Consider the following 17,207-nt stretch of genomic DNA (forward strand, 5'->3'; position numbering starts at 1 on the left):
AGAAGGGATGATGATACATTTAACGAGAGAAAAAAGTAAATGAAATAGAAAACAGAATTGAAAATCAGTCAGATCCTACGCCGGGAAGAATAACCGCGCCTCATTCTAACATGAAGTGCACGAAGAAAAAACAAAAAGGGGTAAAAGGAGGGAAGAAGGGGGGCAAAAAATTGCAGAAATTGAAAGCGGCAAAGTGGTAAACACAAAAAAATGGGAATAACAACACAAAATACAGCCAAATTTTTTCAAAATGGTTGTTTATGTGTTGTCATGTAACGGAACTGCAGAAGGAGGAGGTCCTTACACAAACGCCCACCAGCGAACATCTTCACCTCTTCTTTCCTTTAATTTCGTCCGTTCATGCGTCCCTTCCTCCGAGTGCCTTCCCCGCCAATATCACGTACGAAGATACTTCGCATTTCCCAGCATGCGTTACTCCCTACCCCGCGCGTCCCACTCTCTAATCTTCTAACAAGTGTGTAAAGTTTGTTGTCCTTCGTTTACGATTTTGGCACCCCCTCTATCTCACCTCCCTCGCGCACCCACTCTACATGACTGCAGGAATACTCTCCACAGCGGATTACATCAGTCCACCAGCACCTGGACCTGCTTTTCGCGCTCTTGGCTCCGCCCAACAGGCGAATCCGACGACCCCTTCCCGTTTCCGGCTCCGCAATGTCTCCGTGGTGACCGCAAAGCCGGGCTTGTTGTGGCTCCTCCCTGTTCCGCACCCTCGGCAACCGCCTCCCCACTCACCAACGGGAGTTCGCCACCGTCCCGTGTATCCATACCAGCATCAGCGCAGGCGCCCTTGACACTGTGGTCACACGGAAATCGCGGAACCCGTGCGTGCCGCTTCCCCACAATATTGCTGCCTGACTTAAGGGTCCCCTTCTTGGTGTATTCAAAGTTAACGGTGCGGTTGCGGTGGTCAATCTCAGCTCCCCGCGCCAGATCCATCGTGTAGTCACCCACTTGGTACACTTCTGCGCAGTGGCAGTGCCTGCTGTTCACCCCGCCGCTCACCTCATCACGAAGATACGCCCTGGGACGGTAGTCGCAACTGCCCTTCATAAAGTCGCTCTTTACATCACGCACACCCTGAGGATGATCGTTAGTGCGTAGCAAGAACGCGTTGTGACTCATGGGCGTAAAATCATAGCCAGCCTGGGAAAGCACAGGTGGTGGGCAGTTCTTGTACAGCACCTGAGGATGGAAACTGCGAGCCGGCGGGGTGCTGCCAGAAAGATGGTGGCCCCGCCCGTCTACGATGGCGCGCAGCCGGGGAAGCAGTGTAGAACGGTTCTTGAGCGTGCAGTCAAGTGTCTCCTTGTGGAAGACACCGTTAGGGTCGTATGTAGAAACGCCCTTCAATGTGCTTGGATCGTTCGGATTAGTACGCACGAAGGACTCAAAGGAGCCACAGGAGAACTGGATGCGAGCCTTTAGGAACCCCCAGTGCTTTGTGTTGGCCTCTTCCACAGCGTCAAGCGCATCACGGTAAGTGGCACCATGCTTTAACACATGTGTTTGCCATCGAGCAAGTGGATGTACGCGTGTCGAAGTTGTGTTGATATCAGTCATGTTGTAGCCCTTCTTCCGGAGCTCCTTCTTTGGCGGAAGCACCAGAAGTGAGTAACTCACTGGCTGACTAAGCGAAGGTCCACAGAAAGAACCGGTGGTAGTGGAGAACATGCTTCTTTAGGATGCCCTTTCGCTTTATGTTTTCATGTGCACAAGAAGTGAATAAACAGAACGTAGGGGATAACAGCAACACAGCAAATATGAGGAGACAAAAATGCAAAACTGATCGGAAAAACAGAGTACGGCGAGGCCACAAAATTAGAAGAACTAAGGAGTAGGGTAGATCTCGCCTTTGATACGGGGAGGCACCCCGTGTACAAAGCACCAGAACGATTGTCAGAGAAAGGTCAAGATCGCGCAACAGGGTGGAGGAAAAAAAAAAAGGTATATCCTCAAAAACGGAAAAGCACTCAGATGGATATATAAGTGTGTATAGGTAGTGAAAAAACGGTGCCCACACGCCCCAACGCCGCCGCGAATACTGTGTGGAACCAAGCGCTCCCCGCAGTATTTAAAGTGTTGCTGAAACGTGGAAAAGAGCGTAGCATGGGCTAAACACAGCGCACAAATGTAGATACAAAAATATATAAGTCTGTATATATTACTCATTTGGTCACGCTTTTCATTTATATATCGAATGACAGTTATAGACAAAGGGTAGGTAAAGAAATGGTGGTGAAATAAATCCATTAACTAACACATAAAAAAGAACATATTATCGAACCGAAGTATCTCACAGTCGCTTTTGTGGGAAAATAATAATGATAACAGTTAATATTCCCCCTGCACCAAAAATAAGGAAACTGAGAAGGAAAAAATAAACAAATCATAGAGTAGGGATGAAAAAGGAAAGCCCAACAAACCATTATTGAAACACTTTAGAATTAAAACACAATAGTCCACGTCCGCACCTGCAGACACTACCCCCACTGAAAAAAAAAAAAGAGCAAAGGTCGCGCACAGAAAAATACAGCTATCACAAACCATTGCTATTTGTGGGGACAATGGTAGCAAATGTGTAGTCATTTTATCGCACCCAACGAGTCTCAAATACTGCTGAAGGTTAAAACTCCTTTATGCAATAATTTGGCCATTCCGGTCTCATACTACAGGAATGCTTCCAGGTCGAAAACGCTCAGCGGAGCTCTTCTCGACTGCGGGCCCCGTAACAGATCATTTAACGAGTCTACACGCTTCGCCATTTGTTTCTCTCCTAATGACGTGGTCTTCGAGGGCCAACCTTCCGCATACGGCCACGGAAACTCACTCAGGGTGTCACAGTCCAGGACACTGTACTGCGCAGGTGCCTTTTTTTTGGGACGCCTTTGCTGTCGAGGCTGCAGGTTTCGGGTCGTATGACGCGTGCCCAATTGCCGAATATCCATCCGGATGGCTTTGCCCACAGCATCCGGTATTATATCCACATCATCGATAGCTAGCTGCCGCATTAATGAGCCGACCCCGGGTGCGGTCTCAGTGCGGTCGAGTTCGACCTTCTCCCTGCACTCGATTAATTGCTGCTTTTTGAACCACTTGCCGCCACCACCACCACCACTGGAGATCAGCGATGCGGCGTAACGCTTAAGGCACGGATGTGAAGATATTGCAAGACCATCCCTCACTGTGAAGTCCATCCCCACCTCTGCGGCTTGTCGTTTACGGCAGATCCAACCACCTGCGCCCACACTTCGTGTGTTTTGCTCGTGGTGCCCCGTCGCATCGTCATCGTCATAGCCATCCACCTCTTCATCACTCCATAGCTCTTGGAAAAGGGGGTTTGGATCCGTTAAACGACCCACAGCAGCGGCCCCGACGCGTCCTCTCTTCATGCCAACACAGGGTCTTCCCGTCTCTACCTGCGTAAGGATCATATTTGACTCACAGTCGTGGTCTTCCTCAGCATCTTCTCGCTCCATCTCCCCCTGCATTCGACACCCACATTCCTGCTCTTCTCGCATTTCTTGCCCCTCTTCGGTTGCAGATCGCCCCGTTTGCTCACTGGGAAATCTCTCTGTCTCGTCATATCCTCGTCCCATTTTCTTTTCACAGCGGTGGTCTTTTTGTTTCGGGTTCGCGTACGCACTCCCTCGCTCAACGGACTTGCAGCTACACGCCGCCGGCTGCTCGCTCTCTCCCGATGGGGAAACATTGGAGGAGAGAGACAAAGTGGGGAGTGGCTTCAACCACACGACGCTTCGAATGAAGGCCGTGTGCTCCACGCAGCACATGCCCATCGCATATTGTAGCGTGCGAAGGGGCCCTAAAACAGGAAGCTCCTCCCGGTCGCTGTACAAAACAATGTGATTACAATGCTTTGCGTAAAATGCACGGACTGCGGCTTCGTCCCCACAACTGTCAACCGCGTCGAGCAGCGACAAATCCAGAACGGCGCAACCTTGGGTAAAAGGCAGAAACACACGTACCTCATCGTAGAGAAATTGCTGGACGACGACAAACGTTGTACCAGCAAACAGTCGCTGCCGTCTTTCCTTTAGTGACGAATCCGAGAGCACAACCTTCAACCCCGCCGAAATCTCACCTGCCGCGGGTGGTGCTCTGTTGTCTGACACAAAAATTTCGCTGCTCTCGCTACTCAGAAGTGCAGACCACGAGCTGTCAACTGATGGAAAATATGCACGTGGGTCCTGAAGCTCCTTTTGCGGGTTGCTCTCCCTGCCCTCCTGCAGCACCTTGAAGTACTCAGGGGTTACAATGTGCGAGGAGAAACGACACAACACAGCAACGGCAGCGGGTGTTATGGTTAAGTGTGGGGTAACGAGATAATCTGCCAGAGCGATATCCGACACGGTTACAGCACCGCATCGGCTCATCCATTCATACATGCATCCATCGTTGTAGTCGACTGTGAAGACGCGCATGGGGCTCCATCTCAAAGAAAGGGTCGTACCACGAGCCCCCAAAGTCATGGAAAACCCCCTCCACAGCGCAGAGTTAACAGGAACACAACACGAATCACCCCTGGACAATTTAACACGCGTCGGAGTGGCACCGGAGAGTTGAACATCCCTCTCCACGGCGTGCGTACTGTCATTGTCACCGTCGATGCCGCCACGATTGGGGGAAGAGCGAAGTTCGGTACCGTACTTTGATGTGTCGGTGACAATAAGAGGCAGAAGATCCTTTCCCTCCTCGTTGCTGAGCTCCTGAGGTTGGGCAAGTGAGGGAAGCAATCCTACCCTTAAAGTGAGATGCTTTCTGCTGATACTGGGATCCCCCGCCAGCGTTATGTGACACTCCTTGCTACCTACCGTGTAAGTGGCGCCCCCCACAAGCCAAAAGCGGGCCTGACCATTCATAAACACGATCCACATGGCAATTTTTCAACGCTGACAGGCACCAACCAGCAATTATTTCTTGCCAAATCTTCCTTGCCCTGCCAAGCAAATCACACATTGATAAAGAAGAAAAAAAAGAAGCCAGTCCAGGGAGGTGAAACAATGGGAAACTAATGAGTAAAAGAAACATTTAATGATACTTATTTCGTATAACATTAAAGAAGCTACACGAGTGCTCGCCTGGGGTGCCCCCGTCTTAACAATGACCTTTGGACAAGTATGCGACGACAACGCAGCATCAGCCTCCTCTGTTACCTTTACAAGGAACCCATCTTCCTCATGTCCCATTCCACCTGTTCTAAGACACCTTCAAGCCAACAATCAGAGAAGCGATTACGGCAAGTGCACCACACCCAAGAACCCAAGAAAGAAACACCTGGTCGCCGACATCATCAGGACACATGGACAACTCAGATATGCAACTGCTCCCGGGAGCCGTAGTATTCGGGAAGACACAGGCGATTCCACCCTCCATCGTAGGGCAAAAAAGTCCACCATTTTTAATGCAATCACCACAAGAAACCTCTTGAAGAAAGCAATCAGTGAAATTTAAGCAAGCAGTGCCACCACAGGAGCAATCACCCTGCGTTTCACATGTCATATCCACAGGGCACCAGCGATTTGATTCGTTGACTGACGTACACTGGGTGCACGATGAAGGCAGAGCACCACCCAGTATAGAAACACCCATTAACATCAGTGTCTGCAGTAATAACATTGCCAATCTCGCCCTTTTTCGACGGCGGTGCTGTCAGAAGGTCACCGTTTATTGCTATTAACGAACACACCTTTGCCCTTAATCCTAAAACGGGTGTGAGCTTCAGTAGAACACACAAAAAAAACGGTGTAAGAAGGTGTCTAACGCGAAGGACGAGGGAAGACATGCCCAGCCATCTGAGTGAGCACTTCAAAGATAGTGAGGAGGCTGCGAACAGTACAACGAAAATAACGCAGCCTTTCCTTTGGTTTACAGCCACAGAGAATCACTTGCGTCATGTAACCAATCAGTGATGGCGTTCCTGTCTGTGCCACGTTAGCCAAAGGGCGATTCACAGGCCTCAACTGCCAAGCGGTCTGCCATTTCATTCCCATACACACCTGCGTGCCCCGGGACGTGCTTCAACTGCAACGCGACAGCGCGTGCAGCTATCGCTGCTAAACTAGCCTTGAAGCGGAACTCCATAGTGAAACGTTCCGCGCACCGGGATAAGTGCCTATTACGCAATTTCGTCAATTGACTCCACAAGTCGATGTTAGCAACGTCGCCTCCACCGGCAGTTTTAAAACCGTTGCGTTCCCACCGGTGCAAGTAGGAATTGACACCCATTACGGTGTACTTGCTATCACTGTATACACACAAATTGTAGCAAGGGTGAGAGTCCAACGCAACGCGCAAGACATGGATGAGCGCGGAGAGTTCCGCACGCTGATTGGTCTGGGGTTCGTGAGCTGGAAGAGGGAATTTAAAGTTACGGCTGTCACCGTCGCCATAGAATCCACCGAAGCCAGCACGTGGTCGTCTTTCACGGCTTCGACTTCCGTTATTTCTGCAGGCCCCATCAACATACACAACAACCGCCTCCCGTTTCCGGGCCTCTACCCATTCTGGGGAGAGAACCTGCTGCTTACTTTCGTCATCCACTTCATTACCGTCATCCGCAGCATCCACCTCCACAGCATCTAACGTCACATCAAGTGAAAGCGCGCGCTTTACACCCACCAAAACAGGCGTGTGCGAGTCAGCCACAAGTGATGTGCCGACACTTCCCGGCTCAACGTCCTGCACCCCACTAGCATAGGCCTGCGCCTCCTGTAAAGTCAAAAAAGACTTAAAACGGGCTCCAGAGAACCCTGAGACCTGCTTCTGGCACTCCTCCCAGGTACTGAAAACACCGGTTTGTCTGCCAACCGCCACCGCGTAAAACCTTTTCTTTCCCATGGACGTCGACACCACCGACGAAAAACTAAGTTCTGCTATTTTCCAGTATCTATTGATCAAACGGTTAGAGGAAAATCGTTAAAAAGCGAGCAGAGAAGGCGTGGTGCACCCTAACGAAGTGAATCCATTCGGATGCACGAAGACGAGCATGAGAGTGTAATTAATTAATTTGCACACACGCCCCCTAACAACAATATGCAGGCTTGCACTAGTCTTCGGCACCAGCCCCGCACCTCAAATATTCCATGCCGCATGACTGCAGCTTCCACCGCGTCCATGTTCATCGGATAATTCTTAGGGACTATAATGCATCATCTCCTTGCTCCTTTCTAATGTAGTTGAAAAAGAATATCTGGAAAACACGGGTAAGGCAAGCGGCAACATGTTTGTCAATCCACCCAGGATCAACGACGGATCGACCGAGATTCGGGTTGCAAAACAGCTGCCCCCCAACTACCTGAATGCGTAAGTATTAATACGATATCGAACGGGCAAGAAACTGCTGCTGCGTATCGTCAGTACAGAGCCTGCATACCTCACCAGGCGATGGAAAGGGAGAGACATTGCCGACGTAACCCTCAGCGCGGCTGCAACATACGTAGCCATATGAAAGACCGCTTCCTCCACATCAGCCACTCAACTGCCACTACACAACGAGCACCGCGTCACAAGCGACAACCGATGCGCAACCCTTTCCTTTTCATTTGGGTGTGGTCCACTATTTTCTCCCGTTTTCCGAGGCCCATTTGTTTTCCCCCATGGCTCGACCGGTACTCCCAGTTTTCGCTTCACTCTTCCCGCGTTCTCGTATGTCTCGTTCTTTCGCACGAAACATCTCATCCACTTTGCTTTGATGGAGCTCGCTGTCCGTAGGAACCCAGAAGAAGGGCTGTTTTTCTGCCTTTAGTTTGCGAAAGTTGGGTTCCCAATCAAAATTATGCAGCTTAACGTGGTAGTCGATGCGCTCCCGCTCCCAATTATCCCACTTGAGGAAAACTTTCTCCTGGTCATCGTGATCCATTGCGCCAGTGACAGTGAGGTTGTGCATGTGCGTCATAATGTCCATGTCGTTGAGCACCTTTCCAGGACCCTCAAGGTCAAGCTGTGAACACAAGAATGATAACTCCTCGCAGAGATTCTCAGTGTCGTTCCATATGTAGTGACCACCGCTGCTGCGCACACGCAGAATAAGTGGTTTCTCCACAGGATCCACACCTTTGCGCCGTCGCTGTTGCCGCAGCTTCGCCACATACTTTAAACTATTCCAGGGAGGCACGCGGTCATCGTCGAGACAAACCGAAACCATCATACCAGGGTAGGTCACGCGATCATTGATGTTATGGTACGGATCGTAGTGAAGCAGCCGAGTGTAATCCTTAGGGGAGTTGAGCGGGTCACCCCAGTCGTCCTGCTCGGCCAACGAGAGCGGAAGGTCTGGGTCCACCATCGTGCTTATGACATCCAAAAAAGGTGACCGCATTAATACGTTCCCGAAGAGACCGCACCCTCGCATGTTCATGGCTGCCGCTATCGGTACGCATCCTGCACTATTGCCCGCCGCTACCATGAGCTCCGGTTTCGTGTACCCCATATTGACCATATGCTCACAACAAGCGATGAAGTCGTGGACCGCGTTTATCTTTTTCTCACCCCTGCCCTGCTCGGCCCAGTTGGGGAGTTCGCCACCACCACGCACGTGGGCAAAGGCAACAGTCCAACGCCGGCGTAGCATCCACATATACGGTGCCAACTGAAAGTGCATGGACGGTACTTCACCGTAAGAACCGTAGACATAGATAAAACAGTGCTTGGGTGTGTTGGGCTGCGCCTCGAAATCCGTCGCTTCTTGCACGAATGCATCACGCCGGTGACAGATAGTTATGGGGACCTGCGTGCCATCCTTGGAAACGCAGACATCCCGATATATAGTATAGGGCCACATGTAATCCCACGGCGTAAATTGCTCTGACTGTCGTTGTGTAAAAATGGCTTCCGGGCTGCACATCCGGCACTTACCGGAAGTCATTTCGCTATTAAAGTTGAAGACGCAATCTTTGCTGGGTTGGCAAAGACTACTGTACACAAAACTAATAGAGTCCTGGTCAAAGTTTTTGTTCAATCCAGGCGTCACACAAGCGAGTGGAGGGAAGTGAATCACCAGGTCGTCTGCTCGCGACCGCCGCGCAGTATCATCAATGCCTTTCCCGCACTTGATGATGCGGATGTGGTTAATGCGCTCAAAGGCAAAATGGGATTCATATAGTACAATGTGATCGTGAAAAAGGTCAATATCAACTATCTGCACATCGTCTCGGTGTGGCACAAGCTCCTTCCATTCAGCGTCCATGCCATACTTGAGAACCACCTCCTCCCGTGCGTATACCACACGGTGATTTGGACCCCTGTCACCCACGACCATGAGGAAATGACCCATGTAGTGCTCCAGCCAGTTCCAGCTTCCCTTGCCGGCAATCTCCACCGGCCGTGCATCGGGGAAGAAAGCTTGCATTTCACGTGGAATCTTTGGAAACGAAGCAGGCAACACAAGGGCACTGCACTTCACTTTGGAGTCGGATGTGATCACTATGTAGGCGTTGTCCTTCGTTTTTCGAACATCAACAAAAAATTGCTCATCATCATCTCGGTATAGCTCCACGGGCGGTGGAAGAACACCGGGACGTATCTCCTGCATTATCACCGCATTTGGACGATTAAGCTCATTGGATTCTGTGAAGTAAAATTGGTTGTCCGATCCAAACTCGATACTTACTATGTTGCGACCGCGGATCACATGGAAAAGGCTGGCGTTGTCGATGCTTCGCACATGACAAATGTAGCGGTCGCCTCCCCCCACGGAAAGAGTATACGCTAGGTACTTTCCGTCCTGAGAAACACGGCAGACTCCCACATTACAATGGGCGTATCCAAAGTGTTGTTGCAGAGCGGACGGGTTGATCAGTTCCTCTGCGAGCAAATCCACTTCACCGAAACGCTTACGGTAAAACCCAATTGCATTGGGGTCACCGCCAGGGACAACACGTGTGAAATAGATGTAATCACCTATTCGCTCCTCTCCTTTGTCAAACCCACCCTCACGACTGGTTATTACGACCTTCGCATCAAGTTCCGCCCACAAACGCGCTTTGTTGTGCTTGAAATCAAACTTGCTGTCAACCAAAGTAAAGTGCCGTTGCTCTTGCCGCACATAGCTCTGAGTGCGACGATCGAAGAGATCTTCCATGTACTTGAACGGATCTGGTTGGTCGTTTCTGCCGTGCAGCAGAAAAGACTGTGGAACTTCCTCCGGTAACGGCCCGTCGAGGAACGTCAGCGGATATACGTTGCGTACCTGCGGGAAAAAACGGTTCACGAGCCGCCTCCCAAACGCGTACATCGCATTGGATGTTGGAACCCACGGATAGAGTGCCGTCATGGCCACCTCGTCTCTACTGTCAAACAAAGAAACACGCAGGGATAAAAGTGATAAATGACATATATATATATATATGAAACTTATTTTCTGTCAGCACTCTACCACTGCTCTCTGCCGCTGGCACATAACGCAAACCAGGCAAACAGGTACATAAAAAAAATGCATGTTTGGGAAAGAGCAAAACGGCCCACTTGAACTCGAAGACAGCGCCGACGCAGGAAGTCGATTCACGCGTATATAGCACAAAACCAATGCAGGAACCGGCTCGTTTGCCAAATCCCTGAAAAGTAAAAGGTCCCCCCATCCCTTAACAACCAATTATCGACATCGCTGAGTAGATCCGGAATTGAAGAAGTGTCCGGCTAAATAAACGCACGTACGAAAAAAGGGTGAAGACGATAACCAAAACTAAAATAGAAACCGATAGAAACTTTACATTACCAACAACTTTACCTTGTCATCCTTGCCTGTATGTCAATTTTTTGCTGCGAGCGGTGCGACAAACCCAATAAAGACCGACTCCGCCCCTCAAATGTAGGAAGCCAGTTCATCTTAAACCACGTAATGGTGTCATCCCAGCCTTCAGTAAACGATATTATTGGCCTATAGCCAAGATCCCTTTCGGCCGCAGTTATACGAAACCATCGATGCATCGTCAAAACGAAGACGTTGAAAACATTGAGCTTAAACACAAATCCAAACATCCAGCCGACCAACTCTCCCGCCAGAGCAACAACATAGATCAACCAGAAACTGACGCGTATTTTTTTATGAATAGATACGAATCCCATTGCGACCACCGCTTTGTCCAGCTCATTCCAAAAAATGCAGTATGCATCGGGTTCGGGATGAGTGCTTCCATCAGTCACGATATAAAATTTACCCAGGATGGGTGAACCCTTGTACAACCCCCGCTCCGCTATTATAAGGCCATGGGCATAATTGTCCACGTGCGTAAAGCATATCCTATTCTTTCCAGAGCCAAAAACACGCAGTTTCCCCGTTCCCGCAGCCTCCAGCATATTCGGCAGGAAAAGGTTGTCTCGTGGACCATAAACTTGGTGAGGTGCTACACTTACTGTTAAAAGGTCGTCACAAGATGCGGCAGTCACGGCTAGTTCTGCTTCCGCCTTAGTCTCAGCGTACATCTGCATGTAAGAATCCAACGGCAACTTTGGCATCTCATCTTCCGTAAGTCCATCAACGCATGGTCGGTGAAAAAGACCCCCCTTGAAGCGCGTGGACGGTGAGCTGCTCATCACAAGTTTTTTCACACCCAGCTGAAAGCACGCGCGAATGACATTCATTGTGCCCCCATAGTTCACCTTGCGGTACAACTCGCGCGGGTGAAATGGCCCAACAGCAGCCGCCAGATGCCACACACAGTCGGCACCCTCTAGAGCAACCAACACATCGTTGTAGTTAGTAATATCCCCTACAACGTATTCAATGACAGGATGTTGCCACGCACTGACGGCGGACTCCATCGGTACGATATCAAAACTCACGACCCTCTCAGCTCCTCGCTCCACGAGCATTTCCACGAGCCGCGTGCCCACGAAACCTGTACCACCCGTAACAACACAGTTCTTTGGAACGGGTGGATAAACATTTGTTGATGTCTTCTTCTGCAGTGGGGAAAGGGCGGGGTTTAGTTTACCCATTTGGAAGGGTATTTTCAGAGGAAATGCGTCTAACGAAACTACAGAGGTAAGTGAACGTCTGAATGCGCAACTCTCTATCCCCTGAAACAACCTCTCACGACAGAATACTGCTTCCTAACGAAACAAAGGGTTGTCCTACTGAAAAGGTTGGGGGCAAAAAAGTGAGGCATAACGAAGTTTTTATCGATGTCATCAGGTATAAGGGGTTAAAATTCAATTAGCCGCGGGCACTTGCCGTCTCTACACGAGAATGCAGAGGATCACAGAAAATAACCAAACGTTATGTAGAGGTAAATCACACCGGATGATGTGTAGCTGCTATGCGTTCTAATGTGCAATACATTTTATTTTCCTCGTCCTCGCCTAGTAGATCAGAGAGAGTAGAAGTTGAGGGCAAAAACATCGGGCCCTCGTAAACATCGTCCCGTCCCCTTTTGCGGTCAAAGAGCATGCGCCCCACGACGGAAGCAGGAAGTCCCTTTATACTGGAGTTTTGTGTCACCGAAGTCAGCATTGCACTGCGGCACATCAGTGTCAACTTGTCACAATCACGGCACGAGCTGCTCGCGTTAAAAAATGAAAGCTCCATAGGGATGGATTCAGTTAATGCACTATGCAAACTCGCCGCGACATTCTGGTACACAGTTTCCCCTCGCCTCATAATTTTATTCGGCTTAAAGGGGGTTGTTAAGTTCCCATACCCGTCTACCAACCCGCCTTTTCGGCAGCCAGTCGGCAACAACGTTCCCAGCAACCGAGGGCAGAGGAATGGGGTATTGTCGGGTGCTGCATTGGCGTTAGACCCTATTAGGGAAGTGCACACAGCAGCTTCGTGTACAATTGGCCCAATAAGACTAGCATAGGTCGCCTCACATTGAGCCGACACACGTACAGTTCTCTGTGCCCACGAGGAGTTTGTTACGTAATTGCCCAACGACCTCGCATCTTCGGGTGAATACACATGAAGGAGTACCAAATACTTCCATATGACTGGTTTTAGCACACATAAGGAACGCGAAGGGGACCTTTCGTTAGCACCTATAGTTATTATTATAGCGTTTTCGTATGATATCTCCTTGCAAGCCGTAGCAGACTCCTCCACAACGAGGTAGCATCGTGGAAGAACGTCTTCCAACAACATTCCCACCTTTTCATTGAGAACGCTGGAAGAGCTAGCACGGATAATGTTACCCTCAGCCGATACTGTGTTTCGCACATAGCCCACGACTGCTTCATAACTGTCCTCAGCGGAGCCATCGCCAGTAACATGCTCCACAACCTCAGTCGACATGGGTAAGCACCAGCTTAGTGGTACGGGCGGATGTCCTAAACTGCAAATACATCCCAATTGCTGGTAAAGACATCGGCGATCTCTTGTTTTGGGGTACAGTGACGTCAAAAGCGTAATAGCAAACGCCTTGGATGAGGCACGGAAAGGTCCTAGGGGACCGCTATAAAGGTGTAGCATTTCCCACAGGGGTATGCAGACTGCAGTAGCCAGTGCAGGGCCTTGGTCTCCACAGGACACTAAATCGCGGTGAACGGCGACCATAAAGCGGTTATAGAGGTCAAGGAGCCGGAAAATAAGCCTCTCTGAGTCGCCGCCAGTTGTCCATTCAATTAGGTTACCGTTTATCTCATCGACCAATTGCTGAGCGTTGTCATTTTCACCCATATCAAACCCGAGATACAAAAAGGAAAACGCCTTTTAATTCAGTACTCTTTCCTAAATCTGACACGTGCAAAAAATAAAACACCGGAAACCCCAGAGCGCATATACCCCCGAATTATCATTAGTCGTAGTTAGAGTTAACACTTTTTTTTAAAAAAAGGAATGGCTACAACACCACCAAACAGTAGGGAGCATCGGCACACAAATCCCGTAGTGTGAGAACAATCAACACCGCGGATGAACAACGTTGTCAATCTCTTCCCCCCATCACCTCCAAAAAAAAAAAAAAGCAAACAACACCTAAACAAAAAAAAGCGTGACTCTGTGTCCCCCAAACTATCTCAGTGGCACTTAAACAAATTTGAAAAGAAGACGATTGTACACTGAAAGGGAGCGACCGTCTTCACATTTCTGCTGTTACATATTGAAATAGAACTAACCATGATTATTTTTTAAAAAAATAATAACAAAAACAATATTAGCCTCGTATACACGCGGACGGTTGTAGGTAGAATCAAAAAACGCCATGACTGCACTAAATTGGGTAATACTACACGAATTCAGCGAAAGAAAATAGAAACAATATTGTTAAGGTAATAACACTAACGGATTCCACCATCACCACCGAGTAGCAACAACAACGAAGCGCAAGGGACCACCTTCGAGCCAAATCATCTTAAAATTAACAGACGAAAGGCTCTTCACAAAATCATTTGAATTGGTTCATCTAAAGCGAATTCAAAATTCAAACCATCTTTTTGGCCTTCTGACAATACTCCACAGCCTCACCTGCGTCCTGAGCGTCTCCGCTTGCACAATCCGGCTGGTATTTATTAAATTTCGCGCATGGAATAACGTTACCACACCAAAATTTATTTGTTCCATAGTTTATCCACGGTTTGTGAAGCACATCGTTATATATGCTCAACTTAAAGTCGCTGGCGGAGCAACAAACAAAAGAAAAAATAGTTGACTTAAAAAAGGGGGAACAGAATCTGACCTCCCCAGTGTCTCAGTCACATCGGAGTCAACCGCCTGGAAAATACACAGTTTTCTTTGAAATGTGTATAGCAAATTCGTGTGCTGCGTCAGCCCCCGCTGTAAGCTCTAAAAGAACGACAATGGCAACAAGCAATTTAGTTTGTAGCAAAATAAGTGGAAGATCGGCATGGACTCCACAACAGTTAGGCAATACTCTATACCAGACGCGAAGTAGCTACAATATAGCACCGAAGGCGGCAACTCCGTGCGCATTTATTTTTTTTTTAAGCAGCAAATACAATAACGCATGTCACTTGTGATGTATGACTTTAAAAGAAGCTGAAATTCGGAGGAGGAACAATCAGTCCTCTAAAAATCGCAACAAATTTAATAGGGGTAGTTGTTGCATCAGCTTTTCCGCATCAGTTGTAACAAATGTATGTACGGAGAGTCCAATCAGTGCTTGAACAGCAACTCACCCCCATTCCATAGTGCTCGGAAAAGACACTAAGGACGCAGCTTATCTAGCACAACCCCTTTTTTTAAAAAAAAAAAGAAACAAAAGAGGTTTTAAAGCCTAGGGTAGCAACAGCAGCCAAACTAAACGCACGGATAGCCGATATGACGGCAAGCTACCCGAACAGAAGCAAAGAGACGGAAATTTTTACATATCGTCACAATACCCCCTTCCTCAGCAATGATTTGAATTTTAAATCAAAAAAAACGTCCGGTACAGCACAAAGTAAAAAATATGATAAAACTCCCCGCATGTGGCGGCAACGCAGTAACTACCTCGCCCACCGAAATAATCAGCAAAGGCGTTCTATTTTTTTTTAATGTATACACAAGCACTTACACGAGGGAAGAGTACAATATTTAGCGAAAGACCGGCGGGATACTAACAGGTAGAAGTCACCTGCAGAGGGGACACTGTCACCACTTGCACCAACGTTTTTTTTTAAAGGTATAGAAGAAAAAAAAGGACATTTAATATTACAACAGTATCTACTTATCACAACACCTTTGGGCACACCTTGGTATGGGACAAAAGGGGGGGGATCAAAAATGTACGAAAAGCTTGCAGTTGAACACATCACTAGCATCTATCCGGACCCCATATAGATCACATTTCCGAGCTAATTACCGCGCTAGTAACTACACATGTCAGTTTAGCATCACATATTTGATAGTCACCAAGCACAAACAGTTGAGGATAAATACTGTTGGATGGACCCCAATATACAGATATTTATTCACTAATGAATAATAAGTTACAAGCGAATAAAAAGCATGTGGAAAGCTCCAACATGGCCTCATCCAACTTAATATGTCAGCTGAAGAGTAGTGGTAAACGAGGGTTTGCACCGCTAACATTAATAAGGAAACAACAACCATGTCCCACAGAAGACCGAGGCTTTGCCTCTGGGGAGAGAGCAAGAGGGTAACGCCCGCGTGACTGTTTACAACTATTACAGTCAAGAAACGCACGAGCAGCAAAACCATCTAAACGAAGATAGATCAGTGTTACGCTCCCGTGAGAAAAATAAACTGCTACGGCGACATTCTCCCATTTCAACCACCCAAAGAGCCCATTCGTCCATCATGTCACCTGGTTGTCCCAAATACACCTGGAAAGCGAAACTTACAGCTGGGCATCAGCGGGTCACAAAGAAGGGAAAATCCAACAGAAACTGAAGGCCTCAACAGCACGTGGTTTACTCTAATGTCGTTCTGGCTACAATCAGACGATCAGTAATCAGCTATCAGATAGAAACGGAAGGAACAAATAGCGCTAAAAGCCCTACAGTTCCCTGTTTTCTCCACGTCGCAGCGAGCTACCCACTCCTGCACAGCGCGGATATTACACGCAACTACAGTACGTCACGAATGTCCCCGCACAAAAGAAAAAGTAGTAAGGGCGGTGAAAACGTCAAAGTATTTCTAACCCCATAATACGAACGCACAATCACTTCAACGAAAAATTGTTGACAAACCCTCATTATATCACGAAATGCGATTGTGCGATATAACACATTCCAAATATCGAATTAGTCTGCACAAAATTGCCCACCGTAAGTTGCATCAATTTTTTCCTCGCTGTTGCTACAGCAGACCATCGATTCCAAGTACGTTAATATGCGCACGGATAGCTGTCCATGCGGGTTTCAGTGAGGTGTTGCACTTGAACAAGTTCACTTCCGGTCATCTTTCGATGACACAGAGCGGAACATCTGCATATTTAAAAAAGCGTGAACAAGTAAGTAAAAAAGCCGAGCCGCCTCGGTGATGCGTGACAGTAGCGCGAACGTTAGTGGTTCGTTTCTTCTTCCGGTGATATTGATATTAAAATCCCAGAAAGATAATTCACGCTACAGCCAATCTTCCCTTTGCGCGGACACCTTCATTACCCCATCAAAAAGATATTACACCGGTTAAATCGAAAGGGTTTGTAAAATCAACAGAACTTTTGCGAAGGGCGATAGGAACGGGAAGCACATCGACGAACATTCGCATAGAAGCAGTGATCAGACCCTTCGTAAGCTGCATAATCGTTAAGAAAGAGATGACACACCTCTCC

At 48.4% G+C, this 17,207-nt stretch overlaps 6 protein-coding genes across 6 annotated transcripts, besides 3 other annotated features; all 6 read right to left on the bottom strand.

The window, feature by feature from the left end:
• Positions 1–12,125: part of a sequence feature (sequence corresponds to BAC RPCI93-26A24) that runs on past the window's edge.
• Tb927.7.4910 (hypothetical protein, conserved) lies at positions 586–1,695 on the bottom strand (the record flags this gene model as incomplete). The annotated part of the gene is made up of 1 exon (XM_841021.1): positions 586–1,695. One exon carries the CDS (start codon positions 1,693–1,695, stop codon positions 586–588), a length of 1,110 nt encoding a protein of 369 aa, XP_846114.1.
• On the bottom strand, positions 2,691–4,511 carry Tb927.7.4920 (hypothetical protein, conserved; the record flags this gene model as incomplete). The annotated part of the gene is made up of 1 exon (XM_841022.1): positions 2,691–4,511. One exon carries the CDS (start codon positions 4,509–4,511, stop codon positions 2,691–2,693), a length of 1,821 nt encoding a protein of 606 aa, XP_846115.1.
• Positions 5,974–6,879, bottom strand: Tb927.7.4930 (ribonuclease H1; the record flags this gene model as incomplete). The annotated part of the gene is made up of 1 exon (XM_841023.1): positions 5,974–6,879. The coding sequence occupies one exon, from the start codon at positions 6,877–6,879 to the stop codon at positions 5,974–5,976; it is 906 nt and encodes a 301-aa protein (XP_846116.1).
• Positions 7,598–10,312, bottom strand: Tb927.7.4940 (oligopeptidase B protein, putative; the record flags this gene model as incomplete). The annotated part of the gene is made up of 1 exon (XM_841024.1): positions 7,598–10,312. The coding sequence occupies one exon, from the start codon at positions 10,310–10,312 to the stop codon at positions 7,598–7,600; it is 2,715 nt and encodes a 904-aa protein (XP_846117.1).
• On the bottom strand, positions 10,762–11,976 carry Tb927.7.4950 (NAD(p)-dependent steroid dehydrogenase-like protein; the record flags this gene model as incomplete). The annotated part of the gene is made up of 1 exon (XM_841025.1): positions 10,762–11,976. One exon carries the CDS (start codon positions 11,974–11,976, stop codon positions 10,762–10,764), a length of 1,215 nt encoding a protein of 404 aa, XP_846118.1.
• Positions 12,126–17,207: part of a sequence feature (sequence corresponds to BAC RPCI93-27E10) that runs on past the window's edge.
• Positions 12,272–13,651, bottom strand: Tb927.7.4960 (hypothetical protein, conserved; the record flags this gene model as incomplete). The annotated part of the gene is made up of 1 exon (XM_841026.1): positions 12,272–13,651. The coding sequence occupies one exon, from the start codon at positions 13,649–13,651 to the stop codon at positions 12,272–12,274; it is 1,380 nt and encodes a 459-aa protein (XP_846119.1).
• Positions 14,093–14,115: a sequence feature (AT_rich).

This window comes from Trypanosoma brucei, chromosome 7, assembly GCF_000002445.2.
Source record: "Trypanosoma brucei brucei TREU927 chromosome 7, complete sequence".
Classification (NCBI taxonomy): domain Eukaryota; phylum Euglenozoa; class Kinetoplastea; order Trypanosomatida; family Trypanosomatidae; genus Trypanosoma; species Trypanosoma brucei.